At 41.1% G+C, this 17,526-nt stretch overlaps 1 protein-coding gene across 1 annotated transcript in view; it reads right to left on the bottom strand.

The window, feature by feature from the left end:
- The window catches only part of b4galt2 (UDP-Gal:betaGlcNAc beta 1,4- galactosyltransferase, polypeptide 2), a 143,920-nt gene extending 142,255 nt beyond the window's left edge, over positions 1–1,665 (bottom strand). Inside the window, exon 1 of the mRNA XM_061045029.1 lies at positions 641–1,665. Within this exon, the coding sequence (XP_060901012.1) occupies positions 641–1,052 (412 nt within the window). The 5' untranslated portion in view covers positions 1,053–1,665. The remainder of the gene's footprint in view (positions 1–640) is intronic.
- Positions 1,666–17,526: the final 15,861 nt, after the last annotated feature.

The following is a 17,526-nucleotide window of genomic DNA, read 5'->3' as shown; positions in this document are numbered from 1 at the left end:
GAAGCCTCACATCTGCTCACACCATTAGCGCTTCAACAAGACACAGGCCTGATGTCTGCACACTGTTGACTGGCCAGTGTAAGTGTGAAGGGTACAAGGCAGGGACAGAGAAGATGAAGTCAGCAACACGACGTCCACACGTCTCATTACCAGGGAGGAGGCCTCATCAGCTAACATAACACATGTGCTTACAAGTCTTAGGAGTCCTTGTTGATGCTCTCTAGGATGTTAACATTAAAGTAACAAGAGGATAGCAGAGCTGTCTACACCAGAAATATGTACAGCTTTCAGTAAGTCGCATCAAAGCTGTGACTCCAGACAGCTAATGTATCAACCAATCACTTAACATTTTTGTCAGAAAGAATGGGAAGGAATGGGTGTCCTGGTTTTATGTGTCTCTGCTTTTAAGTGTGCCTGATTTAAGGAAAATGACATTTCACTCCCATGTTATGCTGAGAGTATTTTATGGAAGCGACAATAAATTGAATCTTGAAATTAAATGTTCCTTTTCAAATACTTCTATATTCACAACGTCGACATTTTACTGATCTAGAAGGATCAAGAAATCAAACACTGAGTCATGATGGCACCTGGAGATGGTGGTGAAAGTACACGATCAAGCTTTAACATCATCACTCACCAAGGCCGGGTGGGATCTCAGGGCAGGGTGGCAGCGGTTTGGGCGAAGGCGTCTGGTTCGTCTCCGGCTGCGCGCTCGGCACCAGCTGCTCCCCGGTGGCCAGGTAGCTAGCTAAGGTAGCGTTGGGCCTGGAAAGGTTGTAAAAGTAAAAGTGATGTCCGTTTCCCGCTGCTCCGCTGATGTTATTCCTGGATCCGTTGCGGCCGTTGTTGAAGCGGCTGAAGAGGTCGAAGCGCTGGGTGTACACGTCGAAGTACAGGATCATCATGATGAGGAAGTGGAGCAGGCAGAGCAGCAGGACGCCTTTACAGATGCGCTCCAGAGTCCGGCCCAACATCAGCCGGGTCATGGCCGAGGTAGAGGACCGTCCGGCGACGGCCAGCCACGACGACGCTGGCGCAGCTACAGGCATGCGCTCACCCTGACGGCCATTTGATAGGTACTGTTAGATCTCTGATAAGGACATACGGTTCGATGAGAGAGCGACTATCTGACTTCTGCAAAGATCATAGGCTCATTGATGTGGACAGGGAGGCTACACAGTCAGCAAATGTCGGAGTTTTTTGCTTGTTTCTGGCGCCTCCCCAGATTCCCAGCATGACAAAAGTACCTAGCCCTAGCCCTAATCTATTTGTGATGTTAACATCAATCAAGGAAATTGTTTAAGTATAGAAACTGCAAAAAAGTACTGATGATAAGTTCATGAAAACCAAAAAAAAAAAAGGCCCAGATTTCAGGTATGATGAATTATTCTCTGAGTAAAGATTCTTCTGCAGTCATGTCGAATCCCAGCGTTAGAAGCCAGTCCTGTTAGTCCAAAGACTGACACTCAAAGCCTCCAATTAATACATGGTGCAAGTGACGGAGCACAACTGGAGGCTGCCCATAGACAGACATTCATCAGTGAGGGTCAGCTGGCGTTTCAGTCCCGGCGTCCTCTTAGTATGTCACCAGGTCAGACAGACCGGCTGCGTTTGTTGGTTGATAATCTCTTTGCTGGTAGTCTTGAACCAAGAAAGTCTCAGGCACCTGAAGGAAAATGAAAGAGAAAGCTACTTAATGACATTCATTCATCACATGCTGACCTAAAAAGGACGGGCGTTTTGTGAATGTTTTAAGCTGTTTACTTAAACCAACGCAGGTGAAGAGTCATCAATAAAACCAAACACAACTTTATTGATCTTTCCCTGGAAATTTAAGAGAAATCCGTGACCCTGTTATTATTCGTTATGCCTGGTTGAAACAGCGACTAAATATATGTAGAAGTTCACTCTGGGCAGAACGAGAAATACCCGGGAGAATCTGACAGAAACAGAATCAACAACAAAAGCATCAACAGGCAAACAAAAAGCTTTGACTCGGGCTGCGCAGCTGAATTGACATAGCGAGTCAATTTTCCAGTCAAGTGGTTTAAAAAGCGTTTATGATGGAACGAGCGGTCAGCAGGGAATACACAATGCAGCAAACATACGAGCAAAGGAGAGAAGGAAGGGGCACTTAGAGATTTCCCACAGGCTACGCTTATTGTAGTTTTATGGCGTTCCAATCAATGAAAGAAGAAGAAGAAGAAGCATTTGAGGTTGAAGTCGACAATACGAGACACAAACCGCCACGAGTGTTTCTGATGAAAAGAAACAGTCGGATGAAAAAAAGGCGGAGAGCTAAGTGTTGATTGCAGGAAATTACACATTGATTGTTTGATGAGGTATGGGCATAGATCAGATTTCCTTCAATGGCACCAAATCTCTCAAACTTTGCCGACATTAGACGATGACAAAAATGTGAATTTCTGCAACGTGGCCGTTCCATCAGCCAGAAGCTTTCGTCTCTATTTAACTTCAAGCCGCTTGTGTTTTGACACCTAATGTCTGGTCTTTTTGTGTCGGTCAAAAACTCGTCATGCACCTTGGTGTTTGGTAAAGTTGTGCAAAAAAAAAATCCCAATCTGCTTTTTCTGGTCTTTTTGTGTAAACATATCTGATACTCTTAAACATACTAGATGGCCGATTGTTTTAGAAAAATGTCTTCAATAAAGTTGGGTAACAAATTGGTCGATTACCAACATTTGCAATAAAAAGTTTTCATGATCGTCGGAAGACAAAATCACAATTGAAACTGAAACTAGATTAATTCACCAGCCCTACCAGGTATTTACATTTACAAACGTTTCTTCATGTTTGTTCCCATTAATTCATTTTGATGTCTTTCTAAGGTTTATTTTTTGGGCTTTTTGTGCCTTTAATGGAGAGATAGGACAGTGGATAGAGTCGGAAATCAGGGAGAGAGAGTAGGGAATGACATGGGGGGAAAGGAGGAACAGAATGGATTTGAACCTGGGTGCTTTGAGGACTACAGCCTCCATACATGGGGTGCGCGCACTAACCACTGCGCCACCAGTGCTCCTTTGTTGTCCTTCTGAAGAAACTGACCCCACCTTCCCTTCCCTCCTCTTTCTTTGGTGCATCAATTTGGCGTCACCAGAAGATGGGACTCAATTAAATGCAAGGTTACCTAAAGAGAAATCACATGTTTCTCTGGGTTTGAACATTGCACGAAATAGTTTTTAATAGATAAATTCCACAACTCAACAAAACAAAACCCTCACAAATCCAGTCATACGGGTCACCTGTTAAAAGCTGGATAGCCACAAACACCTGGTGATGTTTTGTTAATCTTGATAACATATTGAGTTAAACTAATATTTCTTGAAGTACAGAAATGTACATAATGTACCCCGTCCTATTATTGTTTAAACAATTCAGTGACATCAAACCTCAGTGAGGGTAAATGATGCATGAAGTCAGATCAGTTCTGGACTGATTAGGTGAGTGTCTCTGTTGTGTCTCTGTTGTGTCTCGGGGCAGGCGGACGCAAAAAGAAGCAAATTGAAACGCGTGTTTGTTAACCGCGCTGATGGCTGCTGTCTGTTCAGAAAGTTGTCTACCTCTTGCCATGCCGGTCTTTTGTCTGCGGGCAGCCAAAGCCAAGACTGCCAAGACTGAGGCTCAATGGTGTGTGCGTGTGTGTGTTTTACTGGAGAATGAATGGCGTGCTTGTAGATGTGTGTGCATCTTGCTGCTTAATGAGATAGATTTCTGCTGACCGAAGGACCCTGACACCGCACGCCAGCGGCAGCATAATGCTTGTGCAGGTCAGGATTTATTTCCCAGCAGTGCTGCTCTTCAGCGGCTGAACAGGCTGGTCTGTAATGTATCAGGGGTGATTTTTCTTTTTTTTCCCCAAGCATGTGGGGAGAGAGGGAGGCAGTCAGACAGATAATCAGTAAGACAGACAGAGGAGTCCCGCCTTATTTTCTGCTTCAACTACAGAGCCCAAGGGTGAGTGGGGTTTCCCTCGGTGTCCAACAGGTGTTTGTGGCACTGCTGAACGAACCGCAGTGTAAATATAGAAGAAAGAAATCCAGATGATGATGGAGAACTTACTTTGGTCAAGACGACCAGACGCAGAGGAATCGTCGAAGATCAATGTATGAACAAAATGTTAGCACTCTCCATTTGTGGGGTACAAAAAGGCACCCAAATGCATTCAGGGTTAAAAGGCAATGTGTTCTATTCTGAATGATTAAAAGGTGGATGAATGATGAATGTAAGCCTCTAGTGTGTCTTAGAAAGTGAGGGTGTCTCTATTTCTGATCCTACAGCATACTTTTGTGTCCAGACGGACGGACGAGGAAAGACTGAAGAGATGGACAGTGCAGCACCACACTGCCTGAACTGTATATCTGAAGATGTGTGTTTCTATTTTAACATTACAATAACGTTTCCACATTTCATTTTGTCTTTTCACTTAGAAGTTCTACAGCAAACACGTATACGAGTATATATATATATTTCAGATTTTCAATGATGACTAATACGTGTACTTTTAATTTGTCATCAAGGTTACCAGAATGCACCAAACAGCATCAAAGTAGTTTGTTTGTTTTTGGTTGTCAAAAAGCTCGCCAAGGGGATGATGCCATGGAAACCGCCCCAAGGTAGCCCCCGAGAAAAAAAAAAAAAGATGTCCTAACGAAAACAGAAAAAATGCTGCTTTACCTTTAAGTGGATATAATTGTGTGATATTTTGTGGTTTACCATGGAGGCATGTTCAACTATTACCTTTCACTACGAGTTGGGTACTACTTGTATAGGAAGGGTGTTAAGGGGGTCTAATCTACCCCAGGGCCCCGAAATAGCTTCAGCTGGCCTTGTCCAAAAAGCTTAAATCAACTTCTTCTTCTCTGCTTTCGTATTTGCTGACATTTTGTTTGTCAGACCTTTCCTCTTCTTTCAAACACAACAATTCCAGCAGTCACAAAAGTTCAGCAAACCACAATAAAAGACGGCAAAAACAGCTTGAAAGAAATCGCTGTCTTTAACTCGTCCACTTTCTTCCGTGTCCCTTAAAGTTCCGTCTCTCTCCGGGACGTCTCTCAGGGATTGCATCCAAGGCGGTGCAGAGTGTTCACTCTCAACTTAGTATGCAAATGTCACCCAGGGAGATATAACAGAGTCAGGAAGGAGTCTATGAAATCTCTGAAGCTTTTAAGAGATGGAGAGAATGACCAAAGGAGGGAGGAAAGAAAAGCGAGAGAGAGAGAGAGAGAGAGAGAGAGAGAGAGAGAGAGAGAGAGATGGCCTCTGTGACAGAGAGAGAAACAGAGCCTTTTATGTAACCAGTTCATTCAAGGATCACTGTAACTCCCTCTTTAACAACAGCAATAAATTTCATAACAGCCCCCTATCATATCATGTCTGCCAAGGAAACCACAAGAGAAATGCTGGAAATATGTGTAGCGGTTTACAGCTGCCTGTTTCCATCAGCGTTTAGTTAGCAGCTGTTTCTGAACGGGGAAAAAAAAAAAAAAAAAAAAGGAAAATCAGAGGCAGATTACAATATAGCACAATAACATAGTGGTGAAAGAGTTGTAGAGTAGTGTAGAAGGTATAACTTCACAAAGTCAAGAACACAATCAAGCATTCTAGTTTCTTCAAATTTGAAACAGACACGTGTCCCCATGAGGCCAGTCTTTGTCATTTGTGAGGATTTCAGTGTTCCCCCAGCGCAGGCCTCACTAATCTCAGGGTAAAGCTGCGGAAAGTGCAGCTTCCCTCACAGAGGTTAACAACCGTGCTAACTCATTGTTCAACGGGCTGGGGATTAATTATAATACGGCGAGGGAGGGATTGTGAGAGATGATGTAGTCACAGTGAGCTGGTGGGATCAAGAGGTGCGTTACATCCATGCAACACCTTTAATTACCATTTTCAACAGCTATGACGAATATGTGCATTCACACCTGCGTTGAAAGATAACTCAAAGATGGAAACAAATGATTTGCACATCACACGTGTTTATGTTTTCTTTCAAGTGTGTTCTTTTCAATTCTTGAAAAACTGTCAAAGTCAAATCATCTCTGTGAACTCAAAATCAAAACACCTACTTGTCCTTTTTGACTTTTACATACACAGATTCAAACATATGTAAAGTGCAGTTCAATGCTAAATCCATCCGACACTTATACAACAATCCCAATACTGCAGTCAGAAGGGGAAATGCATTGACAGACACATTTGTAAGTGCCAGGAACTTTTCCCCCCGTCTCACCTGGGTACTACTGACACTTAACATGTGCAGTTTAGTATTCGTTCTTTGAAATGTGTTGTCAAAGAAATGACAACTTTTCTGGTTTGTTGGAATCATCTTTGACAGGAAGCAATCTCTCTCTCTCTCTCTCTCTCTACTGCAATGTGTTTGTCACCTGTAACAGAAAACAGTCAGGAAACAGTCAAAATTGAGCACAATGTATCTAACACTGCCAAACTGCAGGATCTCAGCTCAGCAAGGAAACAATGCAGAATTGGTTAACTGATTTTGGCTAACATTAGCATTGCTAGCCTGTTCTCCTCGCTGCAGGTTCAATGTCGTTACGCATTGCTTGGGTCGAGTGGTTATATGCCAGTTTAACCTGACAGCCTGAATACAACTTTATCTCCATTTTCTAGATCGACGTAATCCCATTCTTCTATGAAAGGCTATATGTTGACTGTGCTTGTTTGCATCTGGGTAGTGGAGCATTACGGCAGTAGCAATTATTTGGAGCTACAGCCCTGGCTCGTAGAGGACAGCTGTGTTAAATTAAAACATAACCTTTCACCGGCACAGCAGGCCAGAATTTATCTAATATTAATAATTAGTCGAACTGACTTCCGGTGCCGAACAGCCAGGGTGCCGAATGTATTTGATGAAGCAGCTAATCACGCACACATCCCCAGCTGTGATGACATCAGATGACCTGTTTCAATTTAAATAGAGACTAACTGTTTTTATCATTGTCTGGTGGAACAATGAGAATGGTCAATCAAAAAGTTCACTTTCACTTTTGAGATATCTTAAGCTTAAGGGGGAAAAACACTGGGTCTCCTTAAAGGCTCACTGTGAAATGTTAGGAAGGGAGGGGTTCAAACACACACACAACCTAAATGACATGCATAAACAAGCTGAGGGAAGCACCATCCCTCCAGAGTGAACACAGGGCTCAGAACAACAAACCCAGAGGGAGTTTGACTTCACTCTACTTCTTAGGAATTCATTAGCCCATTATATATTTTGCTATATTTATGTTGAAATGTTGCATCTTAAGCTTTTATGTCATGTGTTAATACATGTAAATATGATCAAATACAAATGCCAAATATAAATATTGATATATTCATATAATGTAAACGCCTCTCATTAGAATGCACGACTGAAAGAAGAAAAAGATGAGTATGTGCTAAATAGCTTCTTTCCTCGTGAATCTAAAAAGTTGTAACGGTTGCTTTAAGAATAAAACACGCTCTTCTGATTGTTAAACTTTTTAATTTCGTAGCCACGTTTATCCTTTAAGGTGCAGCTTTGTAAATTTACATTTTAATTAACAGTGCAAGGGCTTAGTTGTAGTACTGTGGTTCTGGCTTTGCTCGAGAATTGGTCATGTACACAAAATTACAGATGTGACTCAGACAGAGCCAAACAACAGCGTACAGTATCTGAGTTCCTGACCTAAGAAGAACTGAATGTTCCTTTAAGCACTGAAACACTACAGCAGATATACAAGAACAAGACTGTAAGATGGAAGGATAACACATGTACAGTGACAGTGTGTGTGTGTGTGTGTGTGTGTGTGTGTGCGTGAATGTGTGTGCAAATGAATTGGCCAATGCTCAAACCAAGCCCGTCGCTAAGTGCAGTCAGTCAAACAAGGCCTGAAGCTGGAGCATATAGGGGGGAGATGAAACACTAAAAGACACTCATTAAGATACTGCACTTGTTTCATAATTTCTGCTCTTGTCAGATAAATGTAATGGATGCTGCACACACACACACACACACACACACACACACACACTCATATCAAAATGTACATTCTGTTAAAGTGCCAACTAAAGCTTGCAGAATGCCTACAACATCTGTATGTTAAAATTTTAATCGGTTGCCAGACGGGTGGCCAGACTGGTAATTTGCGAGGGTGCATAATTCATCGAGTGCAGGCCGAACATATGCTGAAAGGAGAGCTGGTCCGTGACTGAGCTGGGGCTTTTCATTTGAGAGACAACTGAGGAAAAAAAAAAACTTGTATGCAGTCATATGAACTATTTTAACCATCAACAATTGCTGTGAATTGTTTGCCACAATGCAGAGTCTTTATGTGCAGCAATAAATAGAAATGATCCTTGTGTGTGTTTCAGTGGTCAGACATTTTTAAACTTAAAGTTAGAGCCTTAAGTGCTGCTCTGGAGACATTTTTATCCTCCACTGGTCAGCTCCACAGGAACATTAGTGGACTGAGATCAGCTAACGCAACAGTATCTGCAGGGTAAAAAACAAGCCGAGGGAATTTTATCCGGCAACCTTTTGTTCCTCAAGTTCAGTCCCGAGTCGGTCTGCATGCAGAGCTCAGATTCAGTAAATGTCAGTGAGGTCGAGGAATCTTTTAAGTGCACATGAAAAGTTCCAAAGTTTGAGTCACAGTGCTCAGAAGTTTGTCTGTTTTTCTCTTCACAGACTGCTTTCACTGTGCCCATCTGTTTCGCCTCTCGTTTTAAAACAAGCGAATCTGACTGAAAAAAGGAAGCCATTCTCCATAAAGACAGGAACATAAAAGAACATCAATTATTTCAAATAGAATTCTACGCCGTGATCAGTCAAGCGATCATTTTCATTTTTGAAATGTTATCTTTTATTATTTTATTGATGGATCATAAAAATGTCTGAAAATAATGAAAAGGTCTATCACTATTTCCGAGAGCCAAAGATTAAAGTCCAATTTTGCTTTAAAGTCTCTTCATTCAAAAATAATTTCATCTTCTGCACATATTTCAAGTTCAATCGAGTAACGATGTCATTTGCTTTGCCGAGTCTGGCTAACGTTAGTAGTGCTAGCGCCGCCAGTGAGGGAGGACTGAAGACTGGCACATGCCTGTGCTAAATGTGGCTACAGCTGTTCCGGTAGATATGAAAGTTTAATCTGAGAAAGCCAACACATACGTTGCTCCTATGAGACGCTATCTGTTCACTGTGCTTGTTTACATCCTGGTTTTAGAACAGGTAGAGCATGTCAGTCTATGTGGCTACAGTCCCAGCTGTCTGCGTTGCAATTTGGGGATAACATTTGCCTGGCAACCACGGCCTACATATACAAATATTAATAATATGTTTAACCGACTAGCGAGGTCTGTAACTGTAAGTCGACATACGAAGTCCCCAGCAACTCACCATCCAAATGTAGCCCTTTTTGAATACTGATTATTAATTACCTCCAAAAGGTAAAAAAAAATAAAATAAAAAATAAAAAAAAAGTCCCAGTTTAAAAAGTCCAGTGTGATGCTCAAGCACCACAGTAGATGGAAAGCACATTGACACACTTCAATGCCGGTCCCTTCCGAAGTACATGTCTCCAAATGAAGGATGAGGAGTGGGACACTAAAGACGGCTTGTTTAAAGTAATACAGTAGTGTAATTCAGGGCCCCCTCCTCCAAACACTGCACTTCTATCCATTTAACATCAGAGAGCTGAGCATGTGTAATAACAAGCTGACGATTTGAGACCGCATTAGGCAGGCCTTGATGTTCCCGTCAGTGACATCATCATTGATCATTTATAATCAGGTTTAATACAAACAGAGCAGAAGTCCGTCCTTTCCCAGCAGCACTACGCTGCACACAAACACACAGTCATTGTCCATTTGCTCGCATCTACACACCCCTCTACATCAACACCCCCCCCCCCCCCCCCCCCCCCCCCCTACATCCTGAGTCTTTAGCTCTGTGTGGTTCTCCAGCAGATGTTCTAACCAGAGCCCTCAGGCAAAAAACGTGTTTGTTTAGTTTATATACGCATCTTTAGCAGCTGATGTGGAAGACAACAGACTCCCAATTTTACTCATGTGGAAACCTTTTTTTTGGTCTTACTGTCAAGACACCTTTTTGGCCATTCACAATTATCTGTCTTTAAATCAGCTTTAAAAAAATGGGGTGAATTGAGTAAAAACATGTAAAGTAAGAAATGTAGGAACAGACCTAAGAAGAGTTAGCAGCTAGGGGTGTTATAATGAAATGTGTCTACACAATGCATTGGGAAGCAGACTTGGACAATTCTGCGTTGATGCAGTGGCAGAACATTATTGATTACGGACGTTGCTTGTAGATTTTCCAGTTATCATTTATCTATTTTTGTTAACAATGTAAAGACAATTACGTTGACATTGACTTCTACAGGACTTTCTAAATGAATAAAAAGAGAGTTCATATTTATCTTGACTGCACGTCTCCATTGATGAAACGTAGCCATGTGCAGTAATATAGAAAAGGGAGGCAGGATCATCAGTGACGATGCACAGCTGTATCAGCAGCCAAGTCTACATGTCATCATTAGTTCTTTGATAAAACGGCACATGAAGGATAAAGGAGTTTTACTGGCCTCTGAGCAAACACAAGTCATCGCAGAGATTGGACTTTCATTATGTATCACGCCCAAAATAAATCTACTGGTTTGAGTTAAAATATCATGTGACAATAACAAATAACAACAATGCACTGCAGCAGAAATTCTAGTTTGTCAAAGCTAGCAGCAACCAGTACTGTTCTTACAATATGCAGATGTATTAGATAAGTCTGCAAATTCTCAAGCAAAGGCATCCAAATCAGTATCAGGCCAGAAGAAAATGTCACAGCACGTTAAATGTGTAACTCTGTAATGTCTATCCTGTCAAAATGAAGCTTAAACTTCTCACTTGGAAAGTTACAGAAACTTCCTGGAGTCAGGTAAAAGAAATGACAAACACATAAAGTCTCGGAAAAAAACTCAGAAATGTTGTTTTCACAGTTTTGGTTAGTAAACAGATTTAACTAAATGTCTTATATATTTTTTTGTGAGCTTAAGAGCTTTAGCTAGTTTTGAAAAGAGCCAGGCTAGCTGTTTACCTCGTATTCAGTCGCTTTGCTAAGCTAAGCTAAGCTAAGCAGTAGCTGTCAATAGCTTCCCTCTTATAGAAGAGTCTGTGTAAGAAATATCAATGTGTTTCTTTCAACATGTTGGAATACTGTTTCTCAGCCTATAACTATACTGTTTTGCTACAAGCACAAATTTGTATTTTTAGGTAACAGCTGCTAGTTGTTCCAATTCAAAAAGCTCCACACAGCTAGCAACAAGTTAAGAGCTTTTTAGGACCATTAAGCGGAAAAAGAGCTTGAGAATTAACTTGTTAGAAAGTAGGAAGTTTAAATGGGGAGTGAATATCAGTAATACATCTGCCTGTTGGCCAGAAACATGTCTCCACATCAATGCTAATGTTTCTCTTTACTCCGGGGGTGTCTAAGGAGGAAACAGTGAACAACAACATGGGTTAATATGCCTATAAACATTATGTAAATAAATCATATTTCCTCGGGTTTCAAGTGAAAAAGTAACTGGAAAGTTAAGAAGGTATTAGTAAAATCATTAAAAATTATTTTGACTGTAAAGGCAATAGATGAAGATCACATCCAGTAAAGCTCTAGTCTCACTTCTTCACTCCTCTCTCTCTCTCTCTCTCTCTCTCTCTCTCTCACTCACTCACTCTCCGTCTCCCGAGCCCAGGGCCCAGAGCCCTCCCGGCCTTATCAAAAATGCATTAACCATGCTACACTTGATAGTATGAAGCCTCAGAGCTCTCTCAGTGCTCCAGCACATCTAGCTGTAGGCAAGTTCATCTCCCACAAACAAACCAGAGCACAGTGGGAAGGACAGAAGTCAACCACAGCTTGGCTTCAGTTCACCATTTGTGAACTAATGTTTTAGGAAAAGTTGCAAAATCTACATGTACAGCAGACAAAACGAGGTCGCTTTATAAAGAGCATGCAGAATAAAATCTCACTTTTTTTTTTTTTTTAAAGTTATCTTTATTTACAGATTTCATACTGGAGGCTATCATAGGTCTAAAAATAAAGAAATAATTCACAGCTACAAGACCTGTCTGCTCTTAAGATTATATCTCTGGCTGGGAGCACAAATGAAAGAGGAATATGATAAAAAATAAAAAAAAAATGAAGAGAGAAGGGGGGGGGGGGAGGGAGAGAAAGGATGGAAACCCAGTAACAAAGACAGAGCACACAGTGTCATTAGGAAGGATCTGGGTCACGTCAGTAAGAAGCAGGCCATGATGGTTACAATACAACATGTTGTGCAGGAGTTAAGAAAATGACCTCCTCTCATATTCCACTGTCTGGGCTTCAGAATGGACTCTGGGGGGAAATGATTAAATCTCATCTTATACTGAAACCTAAGCCCAACATTTAACATGTAAAACAGTGTGGCTGCCTCGTTCTCTGTCTGCATAGAAAGGTGCAACAATTACTTTTAGAATCACTTAATCAATCAAGCAACAAAAAGATGATTCATCAGAAATTATAACTAATAACTGATTCATTGTTTATCATATTTAATTGCAAATATTCACAAGTTTTTAAGTCACTAAATCTGTATATTTTAAGTTTTTTTTGTCATCTAAAATTATATTTTGGGGTAATGGATACTTGCACTGATGGCCTGACAAAACAGCAGATATAAAAATGTCACATTATGGTCTTAAAGGAAATCAAGGGCCTAAGTATGGAAGATATCGTGAGCTGTAAGCTGCACAGATCTTAAAGCCCCTTGAGGCAAACTGTGACACATTTTTTAAAGACTATGTAATATTTATCATTACATGTGCTGCTGCCCTTGTGAAAGAAATCTTCTCAATGGGTTAATTGCAAAAGAATATATATGCTTAATGTCTTAACAACTTCCATGTCTCCAGTTCAGTGAAACATGGCGCCCAAGGCTGTTATATAACAATAGACCCATCAAAGGCCAAATCTATATGAGGATCCATCCATACTGTAAGTCAGTCATGACCCATAATGCACCAGTGCAGCAGTGATGGCATGCCTTTTTTTTTTTTTTTCTTCCAGTGAGTGAGTTTCAGTCTCATCATGAATGAATCAGCCGCTCAACTCCACTCCAGCCAAACACACTGACATTTCAGTGTTTGTCAACTGACTGGATTCAGCAATTCATCCTCAACTCTTAAAGAGAAATGTCAGTGGCTCTTCCTTTGACTGATGAAACAACAGAACACAAAACAACCATACGAGCAAAAGGAAGTAGAGCAGATATTGACAGGGTTGTTAAAGTGAGTGAAAAGACTTCTGTTTTCAAAGCTGTTCTATGGATTTCATGTTGCATTTAAACATCATTAACACATTAATTTAAAGATACAATATGTAGTGTCCGCAGCCGGGGGGCTCTCAATCAATACTACAAGAACAAAAGATGACGTTGGGGTTGGAGGGGGAATCATGGGAATTCTCTCCGCTACTCCCTCCCGGTGAAAACGAACTTAGTGCGACCGTAGTAAAGACGAACGGGCAGAGCAGACCTGAGCGAGAGAGAATATGTTTACCGACGATGCGTCCAAATTTATTTTACATGAAGTCTTTATCACAGAAGGACATACAACAACAGTACGGCAGCTTTCAGTATAGCAATTCCCACTTCCTCACGTAGCGGTCTTTGACGCAACCTGGTGTTACCACGGCAACGACATACATTCCGTCCGTCATGGCGGCCGTCTTGACAAGACACGTCCCGTTACTACTGTAAAACCAAAGATTTTCTCTGGCTTTGTTGACTGTTGGAAATATTTGAGGTAATATTAGTACTCAACAAAAAAAATGGGTTTAGATTTTTTAATGGAAACATTGTAATACAATCTACATATTATCCGTTTAAGACGTTCATTTGATAACTGCTGCCCAGGTCAGATTGAAGATTGTTCAGTGATGGGGGTCTGTATGTGGTGGATTTGTCTTGATAGATCAAAGGTCAGGACAGGAGTAGCCTTAGAGAATTTCTACATTGACATTAATCAAGTACAAACTGGACAACAATATCATATTTTATTATTCCTCCATTCTGCATCGTGTTTGTGTTGTGTTCTGAGGGCTGAGGTTACTTTGCCATCACTATTATAAGAAGTAGGAAATTAAACAATCATTTGAGCCTGGTTGATAATTGCCAGACACTTTGACTGGTTCAAATTTAGCAAATGTGATTATTTACTGATGACTGCGTTTTGTATGAGTGGCCGTTAGTCTGAATTCAAATCTATTTTTAACACTTTCCTACTAGTAACTGTCTTAATCAAAAATGTCTTCTACATTCATCCAGAAAATAGAGTCTATCAGAAATCAATGAAATCTTGCAGGTTTAAAACATCCTGGAAAGACTTACTGCTTCGCTCTGTACAGCAGAAGAGCAGCTATCCGCTAGCTTAGTTTGCACTACATATTGTTGATCTGTCTGATGGATGGACAGGCAGACTGGAGAGGAGGGAAGCAAAGCCACAGAAAGAACCTTTGGGGAATGTCAAAGAGTAGCCTGAGGCACAAAGTCTTCCCCATGATAACCTTTGATTTGTCCCGCGAGATGACTGTGACAACACAAAGTGTAGATTACATGATCGATAAGAAACGTCTACGCTTGCTGTCAGACGGTCACACCGTAGTCATGTGTCTGTTCTGCCCGAAGGTAGGAGTGGGACGACCCTGTTTCTGCTGAGCCAGGTTTATACTGACAGATATTCATGAGTTTTACTGCGTGTGACTTGCTGATGGATGTTTGTTGATGACAATGCACTAAATAGGAAGAAATTAACAAATTAATTTGAAACCAAAATATAAGTACAAAAACAGCCATTGTAAGAGAGGAGGAATACTGGAAAATAAGAAACATAACAGTGACTGTGACCTCCTATGTCCACCACTGTCATTCTGTTTACAAAAACAAAAAGGACAGAAATAACTCCATCCATGTCTCTATTAGGGCCCGGAAACGTATTGTTGTTTTTTTTTAATCAAAATCTCAAAATGAAAGCTGCAGGAAGTGGTTTAACCAAATCATTCTCTCCTTACCACCCAGAGTGATGTAAGCATAAGTCAGTGGTTGTTGTTTTCACCAAAGCAGAACGTAATCACCTGTAGCTAAATGATATCCACAAGTTTGGAAAAACATTAAAACAGAACTATTCTGTCATATAGATCAAAAGGGGAAAAAAACATGTTTATTTAGTTTTCTTATTTCTCAGCATCGACGATGAAATAGGTGCAATACTTTTCCTTATGTGCAGTTTGAAAAGATGAACGACATGACAGCTTCCCAAAAGTGAAGCCAAAATGTTTTGATTCTCCCTGGTGACCGATTGCAGTAAAAGGTCATAAAGCCGGCCTCCTCCGTGTTAACAGACGGGTCATGGGTCGAACTGGAAAATTAAATACACATCAAATACATTTTACATAAACGTAGTTTCTGTCTTAGTTCTTATCATGATGATTTATGCTAAAGTGTTTCTGATTAGATTGGTTTTAGTTATTTAATGTTGAAAGGTCTATACAATCAAAGTCTAACACCACGATTGAGACGCGTGTTCACAAATGTGGTTAAAGCTTGCCACACACTGAACCATTTCCAAATCTTAACCCATTCTAAGTGGGAGAGTTTTATATTATAATCCTCAGAATGCACACACACTAGACAACTCGGCCAGACCGGGAGACCACACACCTGCCGTTTGTATTAACGATTGAACAGACACAAGATCTGACAGAAGCCGTCTTGACCAAATGTGGCGTCGGAATAAAAACAAATAAGGATGAGGCAAATCGGACACAAAATCGGGCCTAAAATCCCAAAGTGTCTTGCAAGCTTAAAGCAGCACTGTGTACCATATTAGCAGAGAAGTGGAGGAATTGTGAGAGTAAATGTAACCAACACTAACACAAGAGTCATTGAACTTTCCATATCCACGAGTCTCTGCTTCAAATCGACACAACAATCTGTTCTGCCGTAGAACGTTCCCACCGGAGGGATCTTTATTGGTACGTTAAATGTGTGTTTGGATACGTGGAAGGGGAGGGACGTCAACACCGCTGCTCCACCGGCCAAATTTGGCTTCATTTTTGGACAACAGCCAGAAATGGGAACACTTTGTCCATTTGTATATACTGTTGATGGTTTGGAGTATTAGCTTGATAACAGTTCCTAATTAGAATAATACAAAAAGTACAGCTGAGTCTGAGGGGAAAGTCACAAGTTAAGGTTTTTATTAATTTACATTCAGCCTGAGGGGAACATGAATCCCTGCGCCTTTAATTGCCATCTCTCCAAAAGCTAGTTACAGTTGCCTGACTGTGCACCTGTCAGAGAAAAATGGCTATGATTTATAACGGACCTGAAGTCTTCATTTTCCGTTCACTAAAGAGAAAACTTGATTACGTGAGGAATATTGAATGAGGTATTGGAATATTAGTACTTTAATCAGATTCGTTTTGACAGGTTCATGTTACCGTTAAAGCCGGTGGACTTGGTGGTGTGTGTGTGTGTGTGTGTGTGTGTGTGTGTGTGTGTGTGTGTGTGTGTGTGTGTGTTTTACTGAAGCTACAAAGACATGAAGCTAAAAACAGAACAGAGCAGAAAAGAAAAGAGCCAACATGAAAAGAGCTGAGCAGAACACAAGAAGAAGAAGAAGAAGAAGAAGAAGAGAGTAAAAAGCAGAGCTAATCAGAAAAAAAAAAAACTCTGTTGTTCTCTGTGCTCAACCCTGCTCTATTCAGCTCTGCCCATGCGGATATTAAATTGCCTCTGAGCTGTCTCTGATCTGAAGGAGGTTGGACTGTTTTAAAAGTCTGGTCTCACAGTGCCTCACTGCTCCTCTCTCTGCTTCTTCTTCTTCTTCTCCAAGAACAAGTGCACTGCTTACTTTTGAAGGTCCCACTTTCTTTTGGGTACATTTGCCAAGAAACAGAAAAAAAACCACATCGCAGCATGGATGTTTGGTGTGTGATGGCGCTGGGAACGCATTATCTCGTTTAGTCAGATGCAGAAAGTCATTCGAGGAATCCTCCTCCGGTGTTGTGTCCGCCGTTTCTCAGCATGTAGGTTGCGCTCGCCTTATGCAAATAAAACCATGTCCCGTCTGCAGCTTTTAATCTGAAATTTGAAACATCCTCATCTCTACATCTTATTTCTCTTTGTCTCCCTCCCTCTCTCTCTCTCTCTCTTCCTCTCTCTCTCTCTCTGATCCAGCTGCTCATTTGGCACCAGAGCAAAGAAATAAATGAAGTGCTCCAGCGGAAGGAAGGCTGAAGCGCTGGGAGAAGGATTGTGGGTAGAGGGAGCAAGATGAGGATTTGGTGAGGGGGTTTTAAAGACAGTTTATTTAAATGAGTGTCTTTTTTGTGTTGGCTTAATACATCAGTGGGACATTAGGCTTGAGGCCACTGCCGTCCAATTATGCTTTCAATGGATGTTGAGTTAATCAACC

The sequence above is a fragment of the Labrus mixtus genome, chromosome 8, assembly GCF_963584025.1.
Source record: "Labrus mixtus chromosome 8, fLabMix1.1, whole genome shotgun sequence".
In the NCBI taxonomy this organism is placed as follows: Eukaryota; Metazoa; Chordata; class Actinopteri; order Labriformes; family Labridae; genus Labrus; species Labrus mixtus.
Note: the sequence above shows the minus strand (reverse complement) of the source record. Positions and strands in the feature narration are given on the sequence as shown.